The following is a 21,903-nucleotide window of genomic DNA, read 5'->3' as shown; positions in this document are numbered from 1 at the left end:
ATCCTTCCCTCCGTCGAAGGAGAGGTCCATGGGCGTGAGGTCTGAGAGAATGTAGCATGAACTTTTTTTCCCTTTCCTTTCTGTAAAAAGGCATTTACTTGCTCCCCAAACAAGCTCTCTCTACTGTAAAACAGATTCTTGATCTCTAGTTAGACCTCTTGGTTGCATTTGTATGCCTGCAACCAGGCTGACCTATGGCAATGCAACCCTAAGGCAGCAGTCCTTGTCACTGCATCTGCACATCATCTGATGCTGCACTATGTCTACCCCATTGTGGATTATCTTTTTGAAGCTTTCTGCATTTTTCTTGGGGAAGAAAATTGACCAGATTGGAGGTTTTCTTCCATTTCTTCCTGACATTTGGTCATGAAGACTCAGTAGTCCACAATGCAAATGGCTGCAGCCATGGACTAGTTAGGCCTTTCCAGAATTAATCCTAATGTGGCAGCTCAGGATTCTGGGAGACAGTACATGAGTATTGCCACATCATAGAGGAGCCAATGTTTTGTTTTCAAACTATCCTCATTTCAGCTTTTCAGGGCTTGCACTACACGTGGCTGAGTCGGCTCAAGCAGGAACCACTCAGTAATACATCGCTTGAACAGTTTTACTTCAGCTTCAACTCAGACATCATGATATTCCATAAATTCAGTTATAGATGTCCAGCAGCTTTCTAGGCCATGTTCTTTTTTTGGTCTCCATCTTGGATGAATGCCTCATAGCTGAAATCTGTGTACCATGATCATTACTGAGCAAAGGGAAACAATTTAGAGAAGAATAAAGTTAGAGTTGAAATGCTTGAAAAGATCAATTGGGGAACACGATGGAGAGATATGTGGATTTCAAGCTGGTCTTCAGAATAAGGGCAAGAGCCTGACTGATGCCAAATGTCTGTATGTAGCAACACACTTAGCACCATTACTGTGTATACTGAGATTTATTTAGGAATGCAAATCAATTAGACTTGTTTTCTCCTCTTTTGTTTTGATGTTTGTACGAGTGTATGCATTTTATTTATAAAATCAACAATAGTCCTTGAACTTTAAAAATTCCACTTGTCCTACAGGCTAGGTGAATTCCAAGAGCTCAGTAGTATTACATTTTAAAAAAGACACTCCCTTTCTGTGGAACAAGTCAGAATTCAACGCTTCAGGACTACAGTTGAACACTCTTCCTGAGGAACAGGTATATCGCCTAAATAAATGAAGACTTAAATATTAATTAATTTAAACAGAAAGCATTCTTATGAATTAATCTAATTCTAGCAAATGTACAGGAAAATTATATGTATGTTTGATTGTGTAGTATTTTTATGGAAATCATTAATCACTTGTGACATAGAGGTCACACCAAAAGATCAAAGTCTACAGTCTTATTGCATATCTTGGGGAAATAATATTGCCAGTGAGACTAACATCAACTCCTGCTATGTATAGAAGAACTCCAGTACAAAAGTGAGAATCCTCAAATGATGTACTGTATACGATAAGAAAACATTGATAAAGAAGCAACCAGATAAAGGAAATCAAGTACCAGTATTAACATTAATCCTAGGCAATGTATATCAATGTGAAAACTGAAAGGTAATTAAAATCTTGAAAAGGCTTTACTCTAAAATGATTTGTTAGGTTCTTGCTAACATTTTCAAGCAGGCCACCATTATTCTATTATGCCATAAAGCATCTAGGGCCAGTTCTAGGGACAGCCAAGGACAGCAGGCAGCTGTAGGTTTTGGGGTTTTTTTGCTCCACTCTGATTGCCAGCTTTGCTAATTGGCTGGCCTTTCCCCCTTCTGCCTTAGTCAGCAAAATGGCTAGGGCTGCTTCTGAATGTGGTCACACTGGTTACAAGGCAATAACTCAAAAAAGCTTATGGGTGCCAAAATGTGTTCTTGATTTGTTATAATGAATGTACATTCCCAAAGTACAAGGAAGATAGCAGACTTCCCATTCTACAGTACACCAGTAAGGAAGTGGTGTGAGCAGCAGCTCCATAACATAAACCTGAGAAATACACTATTTACCAAGCTAGTCATTTTTGAACAGAAAAATCAGGCGGGTGAAGCAGAAAGGAGTGAGGCTGATGAGAGGACCTCAAACCACATTGCAGAGGCCTACAATCTTTGAGGAAAGGGTCTGGAGCCCTAATTTGCACTCAGAAACAGTTGAGGTATTCTCCAAGGTGTTAGTAGGAACTTGGGAGCCTGCAGTAGTGAAAAAGCAGCACGTCTGAAGTCTTTATGCTTAGAGAAAGATAGACAACTGAGTCCTGTTCATTTCAAATATCAAATAGATGATAGGAATGAGAATTCATATGTGGGTGTACAATCATATAAACACAAGGAATAAGATCACTGATGTATAGATAAGTAAACAGGATAGAAAGTTTCCATCTAGTGAGAAAGTCCATGAAGAATTCCAACAGCAGTCACTATCTGGTAGGTGAATGTGCTAACAAAAAAGCAATGAATTCCAATGCTTTACCAGACTGGTACCTTTGAAGGAAAAAGGATAGTTTTTACACACAGCTGATCTACTTTATTGTAAGTAGACAACCATTATAATTAGGGCTATTGAGTAATCGCAGTTAACTTACGCGATTCACTAAAAATAATTAATTTTGATTAAAAAAATTAATTGCGACTTCAATCACAGTTTTAATTGCACTGTTAAACAATAGAATACCAGTTAACATTTATTAAATATTTTGGATATTTTAATACATTTTCATATATTTTGTATTCTGTATTGTAACTGAAATCAAAGTGTATTTTTTAATTACAAATATTTGCCCTGTAAAAATGATAAACAAAAGATATAGTATTTTTCAATTCACCTCAGACAAATACTGTAGTGCAATCTCTTTCTCGTGAAAGTGCAACTTACAAATGTAGATTTTTTTTGTTACATAACTGCACTCAAAAACAAAACAACATAAAACTTCAGAGCCTACAAGTCCACTCAGACCTACTTCTTGTTCAGCCAATCCCTAATAAGTTTGTTTACATTTGCAGGAGATAATGCTGCCCTCTTCTTGTTTACAATGTCACCTAAAGTGCGAACAGGCATTTGCATGGCACTTTTGTAGCCAGCATTGCAAAGTATTTACGTGCCAGATATGCTAAACCAGGGGTCAGCAATCTTTCAGAAGTGGTGTGCCGAGTCTTTATTTATTCACTCTGATTTAAGGTTTCATGTGCCAGTAATACATTTTAACATTTTAGAAGGTCTCTTTCTATAAGTCTAATATATATAACTAAACTACTGTTGTACGTAAAGTAAATAAGGTTTTAAAATGTTTAAGAAGCTTCATTTAAAATTAAATTAAAATGCAGAGCCCCCTGGACCGTGGCCAGGACCTGGGCATTGTGAGTGCCATTGAAAATCAGTTCGCATGCTGCCTTTGACATGTGTGCCATAGGTTTCCTACCCCTGTGCTAAACATTCGTATGCCCCTTCATGCTTTGGCCACCATTCTATAAGACATGCTTCCATGCTGATGACGCTCGTTAATAATACATTAATTAAATTTGTAACTGAACTCTTTGGGACAGAACTGTATGTCTCCTGCTCTGTTTTACCCGTATTCTGCCACAGGGCCGCCCAGAGGATTCATGGGGCCTGGGGTCTTTGGCGGCGGGGAGCTCCCGCTTCGGCAGTAACTCGGCAGTGAGGGGTCCTTCCGCTCTGGGACCCGCCGCCAAAGTGCCCAGAAGACCCGTGGAGGGGGCCCCTTGCCGCCGAATTACCGCTGAAGACCTGGCAATTCGGCGACGGGTCCTGCTTCGGCAGTACTTTGGCGGTGGAGGGGTCCTTCCACCCTGGGACGGAAGGACTCCCCGCCGCCGAAGACCCGGAGCAGAAGAAACTCCGGGGGCCCAGGCCCCGCAAGAGTTTTCCAGGGCCCCTGCAGGACCCAGGACCTGGGGCAAATTGCCCCACTTGCCTCCCCCTCTGGGTGGCTCTGTTCTGCCATATATTTCATGTTATAGCAGTCTCGGATGATGACCCAGCACATGTTCATTTTAAGAATACTTTGACTGCAGATTTGATAAAATGCAAAGGAGGTATCAATGTGAGATTTCTAAAGATAGCTACAGCACTCGATCCAAGGTTTAAGAAGCTGAAGTGCCGTCCAAAATCTGAGAGGGATGAGGTGTGGAGCATGCTTTCAGAAGTCTTAAAAGAGCAACACTCCAATGCAGAAATTACAGAACCCGAACCACCAAAAAAGAAAATCAACCTTCTGCTGGTGGCATCTGACTCAGATGATGATAATGAACGTGCATCAGTCCGCACTGCTTTGGATTGTTATCAAGGAGAACCTGTCATCAGCATGGACGCCTGTCCCCTGAAATGGAGGTTGAAGCATGAAGGAACATATGAATCTTTAGTGCATCTGGCACGTAAATATCTTGTAATGCCAGTTACAACAGTTCCATGAGAATGCCTGTTCTCACTTTCAGGTGACATTGTAAATAAGAAGTAGGACTGAGTGGAGTTGCAGGCTCTAAAATTTTATATTGTTTTATTTTTGAATGCAGGCTTTTTTGAACATAATTCTACATTTGTAAGTTCAACTTTCATGATAAAGAGATTGCGCTACAGTACTTGTATTAGGTGAATTGAAAAATACTATTTCTTTTGGGTTTTTTTCAGTGCAAATACTTGTAATCAAAAGTAAATATAAAGTGAGCACTGTACACTCTGTATTCTGTGTTGTAACTGAAATCAATATATTTGAAAATGTGGAAAGCATCCAAAAATATTTGAATAAATTGTATTCTATTATTGTTTAACAGCGCAATTAATCGCGATTAATTTTTTTAATCGCTTGTCAGTCCTAAGTATAATACCTTAAGAAAGGAGAGGATGTAGTTTCTTAAAACAAGACAGTTGTGATTACTGAAAAGTCTTTAGATTTATTCAGTTAATGCTCCAATGATATAAAACATGAATGATTTACTATCACATGAAAATGTGGGAAAGTTTATCTATGAATTATTATGAGCTAATACATGTTTCAAAAGGCAGGTTGAGCAAAACATGATAATGAAATCTAGGTATTGCTATCTCAGAGTAGGCCAGGATGACACCTTGCAATACAAAGGTGTGCAACACCAAGAAATCAGCTATGCACAGTCAGACCTTAAGGATGAAAGACTTCACTAATCTATGACTCCGTTCCTGATTTGTTTGGTGGACAAGAATATGTGACTATGTACTCACCCTGGCAGAAGCCTGGTGTCTTGAAATTTTGGTAACAATGAGAGGCTTTCAATGAATGCCATGTATTTGAGACCAAGTGAAGACCTATGTTGATATAACTCAGTTTGAGACTGTCTTTCACTGATTAAGTCACAGTTTTGGACAAACTACACCCTTCAATATGTACTTACATTTCTTGGCTCAACACCTACAAGTCTCAGATGGAAATGTTTTCTGTGATCTCTCCATGAACAACATGCACTGGTTAATACTTCATTCAAACCTAACTATTGGTTCGTTGGTATTGTGCTACAAGGGGTAGCTGTGTCCGGACCACATACTTGAAGCATCTCAATCCATTTAAGCTGTTTACCTTTTATGAAGGATGACATCCCCCTAAGCCGGCATTTCTCAAACATTTCTAAGCTGATTGGTCCTTCTAGAAAATAAAACCAATCAAACTCTCCTTCATTCCCATTTTATTACCAGGGCAGCTTGGGGGAAACGTACACAGTCACTATTCCAGGTCCCTGACTAGTCCTTTAAACCCTCAAAGTGAGCATGTCCCATATCCTGGGAACTGCTGCCTTAAGCTATGGAGCATTGATTTGACCATGAAATACCAATAGGTAATCCATAGCTGACACTCCTTGGTTCAAATTCTTCCAGATACTGTTAGCTTTATTTTGGTAAGTGCAATTGTTCCCATATGGGAACAAAACATTGACTCGACTTGCAACTGCTATTTGAGGTGGCATGTATCAAAGGGGAAATGACTGTCTAGGAAGGAGTGCTGCTGAAAGGGATATGGGGGCATAATGGACCACAAGCTAAATATGAGTCAACAGTGTAAAGCTATTGTAAAAAAAGCAAACATCCTTCTGGGATGTATTAGCAGGAGTGTTGTACGCAAGACACGAGAAGTAATTCTTCCATTCTACTCTGTGCTGATTAGGCCTCAACTGGAGTATTGTGTCCAGTTCTGGGCACCACATTTCAGGAAGGATGTGGACAAATTGGAGAGAGTCTAGAGAAGAGTGACAAAAATGATGAAAGGTCTAGAAAACATGACCTATGAGGGAAGATTGAAAAAATTGGGTTTATTAGTCTGGAAAAGAGAAGACAGAAAGGGGACCTGATAACAGTTTTCAAGTATGTAAAAGGTTGTTATAAGGAGGAGGAAGAAAAATTGTTTTTCTTAACCTCTGAGGATAGGACAAGAAGCAATGGGCTTAAATTGCAGCAAGGGAGGTTTAGGTTGGATATTAGGAAAAACTTCCTGTCAGGGTGGTTAAGCATTGCAATACATTGCCTAGAAAGGTTGTGGAATCTCCATAATTGGAGATTTTAAAGAGAAGGTTAGACAAACACTTGTCAGAAATGGTCTAGATAATACTTAGTCCTGCCACAAGAGCAAGGGGCTGGACTTGATGATCTCTTCAGGTCCCTTCCAGATCTATGATTCTATGAAAGCTACTTGTTTTTATGTAGGCAAGCATAGATAGCTTTGTTCCATGGATGACTGTGCATGCACTAGACAAACAGGGTCTGAATCATGACTGCTGTTTTGAAGTGTCTGAGGATTGAGGGTCCTCCTTTATGAAGTGGTTCTAAACCAAGGAAACTTAGCAGCATTCAGTGTCTTGGCTACCAAACTTTAAGCAGCCAAACTTGATACTGTAGTTTACTGTTCAGCATATAACAGCTTGCTGTTTCCAAACACAAGCACCGAAGAATGGTACTGGGCCAACAGTACTTGTCTCACACAGAACAGTATAAACATTGTGAGCACAGAAATATTACAGTATCAATTCCTGCAAACTGAACTTTGGGTCCTGTGGTGCAGCTCTGCTCTGATGCCACTTGCTTCAAGTTCCATTACCTTGATCTCTCTTCTGTCAAAGGACTGCTTTGTGCTGATGAACAGACTTGAGGTCTGAACCAAAATGCTGAACCAGGTCTTCTGGCATTAAATCCTGTATGTTAGACAAAGATGCAAGGCCACACTTTGGATACACGGTCAAATAACTGCTTTGAGGCAGGTGCCTTCAAAAGGCTCCAGGCCAGCATATACGTTGGATTCTAAGGAGTCTGTCCTGGTCGACTCTTGCTCCCATTACAGTCAATGGGAGTTTTAACATTTATTTTAGTGGTACAAGTTTGGTCCCTTAGAGGCTTCTGGATATAAGAGTTAGCTTAAGCTCCATGCCTTGATATATCCTGTGTCAAAAGACGGCTTTTGCATTGACATCTGAATTTCCAGTATGAAGGACAGTTCTGAGTTAATATCCAATACCTTAATGTATTCCTAGGTTGAAGCCTCTCTATGCCCAGAAGAATCCCAGCGAATGAACACTCTGGCCAGCCAGTTTGGAGATACGAATTTAAGATAAAGGCCCAGTTGGCAAATGATCTGGGGTGTGTGGGTGTGGTTTCCCAACAACTGGGATCATCATGAGATTGCATGAAGTGGGAGTGGAGCAGCAGCCACGATGTGAAGGGAGACAGGAGTGCTAGTAGAGAGGGGTCAAGTGTTAGGGACAGGGCAGGGCAGAGACCAGGATGTAGTTGCTTGATTAAGAGAGGAGGAATAGAGTGCTGGAGTGGCCTCTGAGCCAAACAGGAGCTGCAGAGGTTGGCTGAGGGTACGTCTACACTACGGGATTATTCCGATTTTACATAAACCGGTTTTGTAAAACAGATTGTATAAAGTCGAGTGCACGCGGCCACACTAAGCATGTTAATTCGGTGGTGTGCGTCCATGGTCCGAGGCTAGCGTTGATTTCTGGAGCGTTGCACTGTGGGTAGCTATTCCGTAGCTATTCCATAGTTCCCGCAGTCTCCCCCCACCCCTTGGAATTCTGGATTGAGATCCCAGTGCCTGATGGGGCAAAAATCATTGTCGCGGATGGTTCTGGGTAAATGTCGTCAGTCATTCCTTCCTCCGGGAAAGCAACAGCAGACAATTATTTTGTGCCCTTTTTCCCTGGATTGCTCTGGCAGACGCCATAGCACCGCAACCATGGAGCCCATTCAGCTTTTTTTTACTGTCACCATATGCGTACTGGATACCGCTGACAGAGGCGATACTGCAGCGCTACACAGCAGCATTCATTTGCCTTTGCATGACAGCAGAGACGGTTATCAGTCATTCTGTACCGTCTGCTGTGCCATTGTAAATTGGCAATGAGATGATGGTTATCTGTCATTCTGTACCGTCTGCTGCTGTCATGGGTGCCCCTGGCTGAGGAAGGCCTGGGGTGCAAAGACAAAAATGAGAATGACCCCCTGGGTCATTCCCTCCTTTAAGGTATCTAAAAATAGAGTCAGTCCTGCCTAGAATATGGGGCAAGTGTACTAGAGAACCAGTGTATCAGAGAACCAGAGACCACAGCCGCTCCATGTCAGATCCCGCAGAAATGGTGAGCTGCATGGCATTCTAGGGGGTCCACCCGTTGCTTCCCTCCTCCCCAAACTTTCCTGGGCTACCGTGGCAGTGTCCCCCCCATTTGTGTGATGAAGTAATAAAGAATGCAGGAATAAGAAACACTGACTTGTTACTGAGATAAAATGGGGGAGAGGCAGCCTCCAGCTGCTATGATAGTCCAGGCAGGACATTAAGCGGTGTGGGGGAGAGGAGCCCAGCATCCCGCTGCTATGATAGGCCAGGCAGTACAGAATCTTTTCTTTACACATGAAAGGGGGGGGGCTGATGGAGCTCAGCCTCCAGTTGCTATGATGAGGACGGTTACCAGCCGTTCTGTACCATCTACTGGGAATGACTGGGAATCATTCCTATTTTTATCCAGGCGCCCCCGGCCAGCCTCACCTGAGGCCAGCCAGGAGCACTCACGGGCTGATGATGACGACGGATAGCAGTCATATTGTACCATCTGCCACCGGGGAGGGGAGGGGAACGGATACTGCTTTTCACTGCTGCAGCATCGCGTCTACCAGCAGCATTCAGTAGACATAGGGTGACATCGAAAAAAGTCAAGAAACGCTTTCCTTCCCTTTTCTTTCACGGGGGGGGGAGGGGGTACATTGATGAGCTATACCCTGAGCCACCCCAGATAATGTGTTTGACCCTACAGGCATTGGGAGCTCAGCCGAGAATGCAAATACTTTTTGGAGACTGCTGGGGACTGTGGGATAGCTGGAATCCTCAGTACCCCCTCCCTCCCTCCATGACCGTCCATTTGATTCTTTGGCTTTCCGTTACGCTTGTCAAACAGCACTGTGCTTTGAACTCTGTATCATAGCCTGGAGACTTTTTTCAAATTCTTTGTCATTTCATCTTCTGTAACGGAGCTCTGATAGAACAGATTTGTCTCTCCATACAGCGATCAGATCCAGTATCTCCCGTACGGTCCACGCTGGAGCTCTCTTTGGATTTGGGACTGCATGGCCACCCGTGCTGATCAGAGCTCCACGCTGGGCAAACAGAAAATGCAATTCGAAAGTTCGCAGGGCTTTTCCTGTTTACCTGGCCAGTGCATCCGAGTTCGGATTGCTGTCCAGAGCGGTCACAATGGTGCATTGTGGGATACCGTCCGGAGGCCAATACCATCGATTTGCGGCCACACTAACCCTAATCCGATATGGTAATATCGATTTTAGCACTACTCCTCTCGTTGGGGAGGAGTACAGAAACTGATTTAAAGAGCCCTTTATATCGATATAAAGGGCCTCGTTGTGTGGAAGGGTACAGCTTTAAATCAGTTTAACGCTGCTAAAATCGGTTTAAACGCGTAGTGTAGACCAGGCCTGAGAGGAGGAGCTGGAGACATGGATGTAGAAAAGTGCAGATTAGAACAAATAATTGAAGTGACTGAACTTCTGCACCCCCTTGAGCTTTTAGATTGGAAAAGGTTTTATGAGTTCCACAAGGTGAGAGCACAGGCCAAAAGGATTCAACATAGAGAGGATCCAGTTGCCCCCTGTTATATCCACCCCTGCTCCCTTAGACAACTGATATTTTTTAATTTTCTTGTTGCTCTTTCCAGAGTATACAGAAGATTTATTTTTTTACTTCATTGCAATTGTTCAGGTAAGACCCAGAAGCTGTAATCTATTCTCAGCAATTTTTTTATACTGTGTCTAGGACTATCTGTCACTTTTCACAAGTGCTAATTTCATTTTCAGAAAAATTTCTATGAGAAAAATATAAAGCCCTGAATTCAAGTAGGTAAAATGTGGACACCAGCTCTTATGAAGGGAACAGCATCAATTATGTTGAACACTCTTCAGTAGTTGAACCCATCTCTGTGAATTAAATGTTTAGGTCCTGACATCAATTCTAGTTCACACCTGCAACAGAAATTTTCCTCTTATCCTTCGCTGATGGGGTATATTAGTCTTTTCTTTCATGGACAGAAACAGAATTGAATCATTTTAAACAGATGTTCTGAAACTAAGACTCTTTGTTAGCAATGGATTCCAATCATAGGAAGATCATAGTTCCTTCAGGAAGAAGCACTGAGCCCAACGCACACCCTTCTGATTTGGTAAAGAGAGGCCTGCTCTTTGCACTTCTCTTTCTAAAACTAACTCCACTGGAGGAGGATAGAGTGTTGTCCCTGTCCCAAACACCTCCCAACAATTACTAGAAGTCCCCATATGCTTAAATTGATTAAAATAAAGGAAGAAATATTCCCTAGTCCTAATTTAAAAGAAAAAAGAGTCCAACTAAATGTAAAGTACCTCGGTAATTGATGATTTCTGTTCCGAGCACTGGGGTCATCTCCAGAACTGTGATGAAGGCTTTGTCCATAGATGTCAATGGGAATGGAGACATGCGATGTCTTCTGGCCACCTTGGTAATGTCGACGGCACTGTGACCTGCAGAGAGGGAGAGTATCCAGTTTAGAAAACATTCCATGGCACTGCCTTGGAAGCCTGACAGGATGACTTATATATATTCAACAACATTCACTCAGAAGAATAACAGTGTTTTACAAACTACATAGAGGAATAGCTTCAAGTTCACAGCATTTATAGCTAAAAAGTGAAAGCTACTATATCCATAAAGTCACAGAGTTAAGGCCAGAAGGGACCACCAGATCATCTAGTTGGATCTCCTGTATATCACAGCCACCAATACACTATCCAGTATCCAATATCCAGCTGTGGCCATCTCTAATGCCTCAGAAAAAGGAGACTAAAAAACCTTCCAGAGTACACTGAGGGCTTGTCTACATCAGAAAGTTGCAGCGCTGGTGAGGGAGTTACAGCGCTGCAACTTAGGAGGTGTACACATCTGCAGGGCACCACCAGCGCTGCAACTCCCTGTTTGCAGCGCTGGCCGTACTCCCGTTTTGTCTCGGGTGTAGAGGATCCAGCGCTGGTGATCCAGCGCTGGTAATCAAGTATAGTCACTTACCAGCGCTTTTCTTGACCTCCGTGGAATAAGCAGGTATCCCAGCATTCCTGAGGAAGCCTCTGGTAATCAAGCTGGTCTCCTTCCCCGGCTTGCTCTCGCGTTCCCCGAACCCCGAGCAAGCAGGTCTCCTTCCCTGAGGTTTGCTGGGTGGTTCCGGGAAGGCGAGAGCAAACCGGGGAAGGAAACCAGCTTCGCCGCGGTTTGCTCTCGCGTTCCGCGAACCACCCTGCAAACCGCAGGGAAGGAGACCTGCTTGCTCGGGGGTTCGGCGAACGCGAGAGCAAACCGGGGAAGGAGACCAGCTTCGCCGCGGTTTGCTCTCGCGTTCCGCGAACCACCCTGCAAACCGCAGGGAAGGAGACCTGCTTGTTCGGGGAACGGGAGAGCAAACCGCGGCGAAGCTGGTCTCCTTCCCCGGTTTGCTCTCGCGTTCGCCGAACCCCCGAGCAAGCTGGTCTCCTTCCCTGCGGTTTGCAGGGTGGTTCGCGGAACGCGAGAGCAAACCGCGGCGAAGCTGGTCTCCTTCCCCGGTTTGCTCTCGCGTTCGCCGAACCCCCGAGCAAGCAGGTCTCCTTCCCTGCGGTTTGCAGGGTGGTTCGCGGAACGCGAGAGCAAACCGCGGCGAAGCTGGTCTCCTTCCCCGGTTTGCTCTCGCCTTCCCCAAAACCCCTTGAAGCCGCCCAACAGCGCTGCAGTGTGGCCACATCTAACACCACTTGCAGCGCTGGTTGCTGTAAGTGTGGCCACTCTGCAGCGCTGGCCCTATACAGCTGTACTAATACAGCTGTAACAACCAGCGCTGCAAAATTTTAGATGTAGACATGGCCTGAGGGACAAAAAAAATCCCCTCAGCTATCCAGCGGAAGCCTTGAAGCATAAGCTCTGAAATTAACTGAAATTGCAGGGGAACTTTAGGGAAACAAAATATAATTTTCAAAACTGAAAATGATTACAGTGGTTAATATCCCTGCTCTTATGAAAAATGCTCTGGGAGATTTAATGATGACAACGGAACAGTAAATCACTATTATATATCTTTCAAAAGATGGTGCTATATTTGACACCATGGATCATGATGTGAGGCTGATTCACCTATGGGAGCAAGCTAGGGGCAGTTGCAACCCCCTCAGATGGTTCTGTTTCTCCTGGAGAGACTGCCCCCAGAGTCTTGTGGTGAGTAACTGCTCTTCAGGAGTCAGGGCCCTCATCTGTGGAGCAGTTTTACATGTTTCTTTTCTTTCTTCCTTTCTCATTCAACATATATGTTAAAATCCTTGGAGAGATTGTCAAATGCCAACAATATGCAGATGACACTGAAGTATAAATCTACTTGATCTTAAGTTCAAATCACACCTCTTTCCAAGCGATCCTAATGCTTAAATGAGATCAGTGGCTGAATGAGGAACAGCTGGGTAAATTAAATCCAGGGATGACACATGTGATGCTAATGGGTAGAGGGAAATACTCTGAAGCACCAGTCAAAACTGTTCCCTCATCCTCAAAAGAAGGTGTCTGTCCCACCATCATTAAAATGGCATGCAACCAAGAAGTCCTCCTGGACTCTTTTTAATCTAGACCAAGTAACAACAGCAGCAAAAACAAGTAAGTCTAGACCAAGTAACAACAGCAGCAAAAACACTTTCTTCCACCTTTGGCTTGCCAGACGATTACTTCTCATCCTGTCAGACACAGACTGGGTGATGGTGATCCATGAATTTGTGACTTCCAGGTTTAATTACTGTAATACAAAGTGTGACGGGTCCCCCAAAGAACTTGCGAATGAATCCATAGTCACTAAAGAGAGAGACTCCTCTTCACAGTAGGAATTAGAGGCAGCAATGACTGCAGCAGTGGGGCAGTGGTGTATGGTCCCGTTAGGGCTCCTCTGCTGCTTCTAAATGTGGAGGAAACTGGAGGCATCCTCTCCTACAAGGACACGAGAGCTCAAGTGCCACCTCCCTCTTCAGGAGGAAGAAAAAATAGGAGGAAAAAAAGAAGGCACTCTAAGGACTCACCTGGGCATACTGTTGGCAGCAGAGTGGCAGGGAAAGAGGCTGACCTGGGACTTTCATGCCTTCCCCCTCCCATGCCCTCACAATCTCCTACTTGCCGGTGATAAGTGATCTTACTGTATTTTTTTCCACTCAGAATGGTCTTACTTTTACCCAGGTAGCCGTTTGCTCAACCGTCCTGTTGCCCCATTCCCTCAATCACTCTGTTGTCAGCTTCAATCTCCTTGCCCTCTATGCTCCTCTCCATTCTTTCCTCCCTCCTTTCTTTCCCATCTCACCTTCCCTCCTCAGCGTCTCCCATCCACTCCCATCCTCCTGTTAACTCACTCCCACCTGCCTTCCCTTCATTCCATACTTCCTAAAATAGGTTTAAAAAACAAAAGCTGTAGCATAAATACTGAAAAGAAAATTTGATTTTTAAACCCATTTCCCTTGCAATAATGTGTTATCAGTAACACAGATTAGGTATTTTTAAAAATGCCTTATTTTATCTCTGGTGTCTCTATGGCTACCAAGCTCCCTATTTGTTGCTTTACGTATCTTCAGTTCTTTTAAAAAGGTTATTTGAAACAAGAGAGGATGTGTCCATTGTGGTCTGCTGTAAAAGTACTTTATAAGCACACTGCCAAAAACTGCCGTTGCTCAGAGGAGGATGCTGAGTCAGTACCGTAATGACTGAGTGCACAAAACTTCCTTCAATGTCAACACATTCTCACTCACATGACTTATGTAGGACATTATGTATGAACTAATTTCTATAGCTGATGATTACCTAGTGGTATAGTAGCCTCTCAAAAGCTACATGAAGCAATTAAATCTTATTACTAAATCAAAGTCAATATCATTTTTTATAAACAGGCAAAAGCTCCCATTTCCTTCTGACTCCTCTTGTGCTTGGCTCAGAATAGCATAGGAATTAAGTTCCCCCAAGTAATATCTACGTTTTCCAGTTCATCTTTTGTCCTCTTTTCAAAGGGACATTTATTATTTATCACACCCAAGAGACTGACAACTCTGAAAGGGAAGCAGTTTGAAGAGAGAAAGACTACTTCAGATTCAGAAAATCCTTTCGTGTGTAATTGCCATTAAAAGAAACATTGGTTAAAAGGATGACAGAGCTCCTGCAGCTCTGGGAAATACCAGACTGCACGTTAACAGGTTTAAGTGGACTGTATAAGATGTGCGCTCTTTTGCAAAGGAAAACTGAGAAATGTGAATGGGAACATTAAGAAAGAATTGTCCTGGCAGTGACAGCAAAAGGGAAAGTGCAATGTATCACTTTCTCTCTATTCCACTACCATTAGGATGCTGGAACACCAGCTGCTACTGCATCACTAAATAGAAATCCATTAAAAGAGAACAACAACTGGCTAGTCAAAAGTTGTTCCAAGACATGTATATAAATCTTTACAAGCACGTTGTCTGGAACTACTCAATCTTTTTACTCGGCTCACACCAATATGCCCAGGGTTAAAAACAACAACAACCAGGAGCAGTAAAATATTTTCAAAGCTGTTGTAATTTTTTTTAAATTATTTTAAATTAATATAGGTCTCCTGGTGATGGTGCCAGGCTGTGACTATCAGGAACTTTCAGTATACTTTAGACTTTTCAACTTGCTGCTCCAGTGCTACTCATAAGCTTTTTGGATGTATGGGAGTAGCTTGTGCTTAAGCTGTGTTTCCTAGAAAATCCAGCATTTGATAGCTCACTCATACAAAATAAAATTTATAAGCAGAATGACTTTGCAATATTGTGTATAGAGTTTCCAGATCTAGTTGCATATCTATCTTTGGACTTCATGTCTCCTAGTATACCTAGTACACTGGTTTTTCATCCTGTTTTTTTTTAAGGGGTCATGATTTCAATGTTTCTATTTACATATTGCATATGTAATAACAGAACTGAAATGTCATATGATTAAACACTCCAAACAAGATGTAACATGACAACATTATGTACCACATCATAGTGAGATCTCTATCCCAGTCATGTGTGTACAGGTCAGAAGAATTAAGAATGCTCATACTGGATCAGACCAATGATGCATGTAGCCTGGCAAAGGCTGGTGCCAGACACTTCAGAGGGAATGAACAGAACAGTGGAGTTACTGAGTGATCCATTCTCTGTTGTCCAGTCCCAACTTCTGGCAGTCTGAGGCTTAGGGATGCCCAGGGCATGGGGTTGCATCCCTGGCCATCTTGGCTATTAGTCTTTGATAGATTGATCCTGGATGAACTTATCTAATTCTTTTTTGAACGCAGTTACACCTTTCGCCTTAACAACACCCCTTGGTAATGAGTTCCACAGGTTGACTTTGCATTGTGTGAAGAGTACTTCCTTTTGTTTGTTTTAAACCTGCTGCCTATTAATTTCATTGGGTAATCCCTAGTTTTTGTGTTATGTGAAGGAGTAAATAACACTTCCTTATTCACTTTCTCCATACCATTAATGATTTTACTGACCTCTATCATATCCCCCCTTATTTGTCTCTTTTCCAAGCTGAACAGTCGAGCCTTTGGTGAGGGACCTTGTCAAAAGCCTTCTGAAAATCCAAGTGCACTATATTCACTGGATCACCCTTGTCCACATGTTTTTTTGACGACCCCTCACCCAAGAATTGTAACAGGTTGGTGAGGCATGATTTCCCTTTACTAAAGCAGCGCTGGCTCTTTCCCCCAACAAATCGTGTTTATGTATGTTTCTGCTAAGTCCATTTTTCACTATAGATGCAACCAAATTGCCTAGTACTGAATTTAGGCTTATTGGCCTGTAATTGCCAGGATCACCTCTGCAGCCTTTTAAAAAAACTGGCGTTACATTAGCTATCCCCAAGTCATCTGGTACAGAGGATAATTTAAGTAATAGTTTACATACCAGAGTTAGGGCATGGCTACACTTGCAGATGTAGAGTGCTTTGAGTTAAACCAGCCTTCGTAGAGCACAGTAGGGAAAGTGCTGTAGTCTGTCCACACTGGCAGCTGCCAGCACACTGGCATGGCCATATTAGCAGCTCTTGCAATGGCCACAGAGAGCAGTGCACTGTGGTAGCTATCCCAGCATGCAAATGGCTGCAATGTGTTTTTCAAATGGGAGGGGTGGGGTGGAGTGTCTCAGGGAGTGTGCTGTGTGTATGTGGGGGGAGAGAGAGTGGGTTTTTGGGGGGCTGAGAGCATGTCAGCATGCTGTCTTGTAAGTTCAGACAGCAGCAGACCTCCCCCCTTTCCCCCTGCCGCCTCTCTCCCTCTCACACAGTATTCCACAGTAATTGTTGCTTTGTCTCGGAACAGATAAGCATGCTGGCTGTCAAACAGAGCTTTCAAACGCCATATCCAAAACAATGACAAGAATGGCCACTTAAGGGGATTATGGGACCTTTCTGGAGGCTAATCAGAGTGCAGTAATGCAACACCTCGTTCACATTGACGCTGGGAGGCTACAGGGGGGGCGCATCAAACATTATTCTACTCGCCGAGGTGGAGTACCAGGAGCACTCTAGCCATGGAGTCAGAGCGCTCTACGTGCCTTGCCAATGTGGATGGGTAGTGAGCTAGTGCACCCGGGGCTCCTTTAATGCACTGTAACTCACAAGTGTAGCCAAGCCCTTAGTAGTTCTGCAATTTCCTATATGAGTTCCTTCAGAACTCTTGTGTGAAGACCATCTTGTTCTGGTGACTTATTACTGTTTAATGTATTGATTTGTTCAAAAACCTCCTATATCAACACCTCAGTCTGGGACAGTTCCTCAGATGTGTCACCTACAAAGACTGGCTTGGGTGTGGGATTATCCCTCACATCCTCTGCAGTGAATACTGATGCAAATAATTCATTTAGCTTCTCTGCAAGGGCCTTGTCTTCCTTAGTGCTTCTTTACCACCTTGACCACCAGTGCCCCCACTGATTGTTTGTCAGGTTTCCCGCTTCAGATGTACTTAAAAAAATGTTGCTATTTTGTATATCTTTTGCTAGTTGCTCTTAAAATTCTTTTTTGGCCTGCTTAAATATATTATTATTCTTGACTTGCCAGAGTTCATCTTCCTTTCTATTTTCCTCAGTAGGATTTGACTTCCAATTTTTAAAAGATGCCTTTTTGCCTCTAACCGCCTCAGGCACCCACAAGAGTTTTTTGGGGCCCCTGAAGCAGGGTCCTTCACTCACTCTGAGGGCCCCGGAAAACTGTCGTGGGGCCCAGGCCCCCAGAGCTTCTTCCGCTCCGGGTCTTCGGCAGCAATTCGGCAGCAGGGGGTCCTTCCGCCCTGGGACCCACTGCCGAAGTGCCGGGTCTTCGGCGACGATTCGGCAGCGGGGGGCCCCAAGCCCTCTGAATTCTCTGGGCGGCCCTGTTCTGTAGCTCTGTTAACTGCAGGGTTAACAGGAGTAAAACATTTTTTCCTCATTGCGGTGGGGCAGATAGATCCCGCTGACAGGGTTAATGAGGACCCGTGGACCTAGTTAGCCCTGCCCCTCATTTCACTTAGAGCAATGTTAGGCATGGAGAGGGGAAGTTAAAAGGAGATCTACCCCATTTCAGCCCTGCCCAGGCTCCCGATGTGAGAGAAGCCTGTCTGCAGCTCACAGACTGCTTGGAGGAGCTCCTGTTAGAAGGGATGAACAAACCCTGTGCAATCACAGGAATCATGGACTGTTGGAAGGCAAATCCTGAAAAGAAGGGTGGGGTCCCACCGAACCTTCATTGGATGACTGTGTTTTGAGTTGTGATTTTCTGTTCCTTTTTTCTTTTAAACCATAAACTAAGGGTAAGATTGAAATGTGCCTCTAAAGAAGGATAACTACTTAACAGAGAGTGACAATACAAGCACACCATGTATTTGTTAGACATTCTAGTATACATGTTTTCAGGGTTTCTGAGGTCTTCTGTTTTACAGAAGTTATTGATAAATATTTTAGATACCACAATTTCACCTCCTAGACAAGGCCGCCCAGAGGATTCAGGGGGCCTGGGGTCTTCGGTGGCGGGGGGCCCCCGCTTTGGCAGTAATTCGGCGGTGGGGGGGTCCTTCCGCTCCGGAACCCGCCGCCAAAGTGCCCCAAAGACCTGTGGTGGGGGCCCCCCACCGCCGAATTACCGCCGAAAACCCAGCACTTCGGCGGCGGGTCCCGCTTTGGCAGTAATTCGGCGGCATGGGGAGTCCTTCCACTCCAGGGCAGAAGGACACCTCCCCCGCCGCCAAAGACCCGGAGTGGAAGAAGTTCCCAGGGCCCGTGCCCCGTGAGAGTTTTCCTAAACCCCCGGAGCGAGTGAAGAACCCCACTCCAGTGCCCCCAAAAAACTCTCGTGGGAGCCACTGCGGGGCCCGGGGCAAATTGCCCCACTTGCCCCACCCTCTGGGCAGCCCTGCTCCTAGAATCCCTGGAGTGCCACACTTGGTGTATACTCAGTGTCCAATCTTTGAATGGCGCCCACATAGCTGTGAGAATTCTCTGGAAATGAAGATATAAATAATTTTGTGGAATTCAAACCATGTCAAACAGCTGTCAATTTGCTTTTTTTATGTCAAATATCCAAAGCGATCTGTTAAAAATCTAGGGGGGAAATGTCTATAAATTACAAATATTCTTTTTTTTTAAAGCAGAAGGAAGTCCACCCATCTTGCAAATCTTTAAAATCACAGATGAAACAGCAGTCATTACTTTTGCAACCCTCCCCCCGCCCAAAAGACACAAACCAAAACAAAAAATAACCTCTTCTGGATCTACAGTAGCCTTTCATAATGCTAAGGCATAAAAGAGGAAGGAAACATACAGAGGTATCATTCTTTTCCCCCTATTGCTTCTTAGCACTGATTTTTCTTTTTCTTTCAGATATGTCAGATATTTAAAAGCAGAAATCTTAAATTCCTGTTATGTTCGTGGACAAGACCAACTTATAAGGGTTTTGATTTTTAATTCCCAGTTATGGAACAGTAGATTTATTTTTTTACAAAATCTAGATGATGACAATAAATAATTAAATAAATAAATAATAAGCTTCAGCCCTCACAATCTTCCACGTGAGTATCTCAAAGTGCTTTTAAAGACAACCATTTATATCACACAACATTCTGCGTGATAAAATAATGCTGTACTCATTCCAGAAATGAATACTTTGAGGCACAGAAGTCAAGTGATTTGCCTACGGCCACTCAGATAATCAGATGGAGAGCTGGCAACAGAACTCAGGAGATCGAACTACCCGTCTTCTGTTTTGACCACGAAACCAACTTCCCATGTAGAGTGTAATATGTTTAAGGTAGATTAAATTTTCAGGGCACATGAAGAGAGGTCTTTAACCTGGAAGGTTACAAACTATAATTCTAGAAAGAGTTAATTTGTGTAAATCCTTTTTTTTTAATCTGACATCTAATTTTTTTTCCTCATCTACCTCAGCATTTCTTAAAACACTTCAAGCTCAAAAGTGAAAATCATGAATATTTACCTTCCCATTATTTGTGTGTTGATTCTTTCCCCCTGTGAAATGTGTATCTGCACTATTAAATGCAGGTACATCGCCCATGATGTGGTGATCAACAGGTGGGCTGGTGACTCCAAAGAAAGAGGATAAAAGCCCAGGCAGGAACTGCACGATGATGCGGTCTCTATCATTTATCACACTATACATAGCTTAGACTCTAATGTCACTAAGAGAAATATCACGTGGAAAAGAATTAAGAGGAAAATACCTATTAACACAGATTCTAACTGCTATTTTAGAAAGGTGAAAGCTGCTAATGTTTTCTCTTTTTTTCGGATTGAATTTCATTGTCCTATTTTTTTTTCTATTCCTGCTGTAAAGTCATATGAACCCTCTCTCGTTCTTCTCTTTCCACACCACCAAAATATTATTCTAACTTGCTCTCCCACTTCCTAACTAAAATGGGGGTCATGTTTCAAAAGTACATCAGGGAGGCAGCAATACTTACTGGCTCTGAGGATGTTCTCCTTGCTACTGCACCTGGACTGGACCTGCAGAGAGAGCACAGACTCTATGGGCTACAGTAGATAACAGGCACAGCAAGATGTGGCGATTTAATGGGCAAGCTCCTGGGATCTAGAATCAGAGGCTCTACGTATATGACACCTTAACAGTTTTATACAGTGTATATATAGGATACATATATTCAAGCAGAAAGTTATTGGTTGACAGTTTGAATCTGATATAAGCAATTAAAAAACACAAACAAGCCAGCCTAAAGGACAGATTTTTAGGTTAAGAAATGAATATACAGCTTTCAAAGATACATATTAAACTTTCAATTTTACATTAAATTCCAAGTTCATTGTATATAATTGTGACCGCAGTGATCCTGAACCTAAGTCCTTGTGTTTTATGTGCAGACCAGAATAATAATATGTCTGTATTAATATAATCTGTTTGAAGACTTGATTATTGCTGCTTTCAGTGGAGTCTCTGAGGTTTCTTTGAGAGAAATTCAAAATGCGAACAAGTTAGAATGTGGTGATTGTGAAAACATTTAGCAATTCTGCTTCACAGCTGCACAAACATCTTATGGCTGGAGACAAATGAATTTGTTCAGCTGCTTAAGTCTAGCTTAGAAAAGTACTATGCCTAATACGTGTTTTATAGTGTAGATCTATTCTGAAAAGTGATTATGTAAAAATAGCATCTTCTTACTCAATAGATCTACTCCTTCTGGGCCCAATTCCCACTGTGTTACTCCAGTTTTTGATGTAATATTGAAGTAACAGTGCTGAATCATGTCTGAGTATTTAGAGTCATATCTGCTTGCCATGGAGACTAACAGAAGTTTTTGTTTTCAAATACTGTTAGCCCTGCAGAGCCAACACAATATAGGATATGTCTTCACTGCAGAGTTAACTCAAGTTATCTACACTCAAGTTAACTTTTTTCAGTCTTGCTTGAATCAGAGCAGTCACACTGCAAAATAACACGTGAGCTGCACAGAATAATTGGATTAGTAGTTGATGAGTTGTCATAATTTGAGCTGTGGCCTATACACCGAGGCCAGCCAGCTGTTAAAAGTTAAAAAGCACATCAAACTTTAGTTCAAGGTTTTTGTGTGTGGATGAGACTCAAATTAGAGGCAACACTAATTAAACTTGTTATAACTCAAATTAACTTTGAAGAGCAGATAAGCCCTATGAAAGTGTGAGACGTGTGAGCTGGATTCTTTTCCTTCATGTGCTTCTTCAACAGAATTGTTCATTAAAACTTCAAGTACAACACCAATGAATTACACCCGTGCAAACCTATTTACAGCAATAGGGTTCCACAGGTGTCACTGAAGGCATATTTTCCTTGTAAAACCTCTTTTAGTGTTGA

General features: G+C 43.0%; 1 protein-coding gene across 26 annotated transcripts in view; it reads right to left on the bottom strand.

The window, feature by feature from the left end:
• The window catches only part of GPHN (gephyrin), a 596,340-nt gene that overhangs the window by 94,344 nt on the left and 480,093 nt on the right, over positions 1–21,903 (bottom strand). For all 26 annotated transcript variants that reach the window (XM_050953500.1, XM_050953497.1, XM_050953498.1 and 23 more), the window contains 2 exons: positions 20,522–20,564; positions 10,911–11,048 (listed from right to left, as the gene is read on the bottom strand). In XM_050953500.1, coding sequence (XP_050809457.1) covers positions 10,911–11,048; positions 20,522–20,564 — 181 coding nt within the window. The remainder of the gene's footprint in view (positions 1–10,910; positions 11,049–20,521; positions 20,565–21,903) is intronic.

This window comes from Gopherus flavomarginatus, chromosome 5 (genome assembly GCF_025201925.1).
Source record: "Gopherus flavomarginatus isolate rGopFla2 chromosome 5, rGopFla2.mat.asm, whole genome shotgun sequence".
In the NCBI taxonomy this organism is placed as follows: domain Eukaryota; kingdom Metazoa; phylum Chordata; order Testudines; family Testudinidae; genus Gopherus; species Gopherus flavomarginatus.
This window is presented reverse-complemented; position numbering and strand designations above follow the sequence as displayed.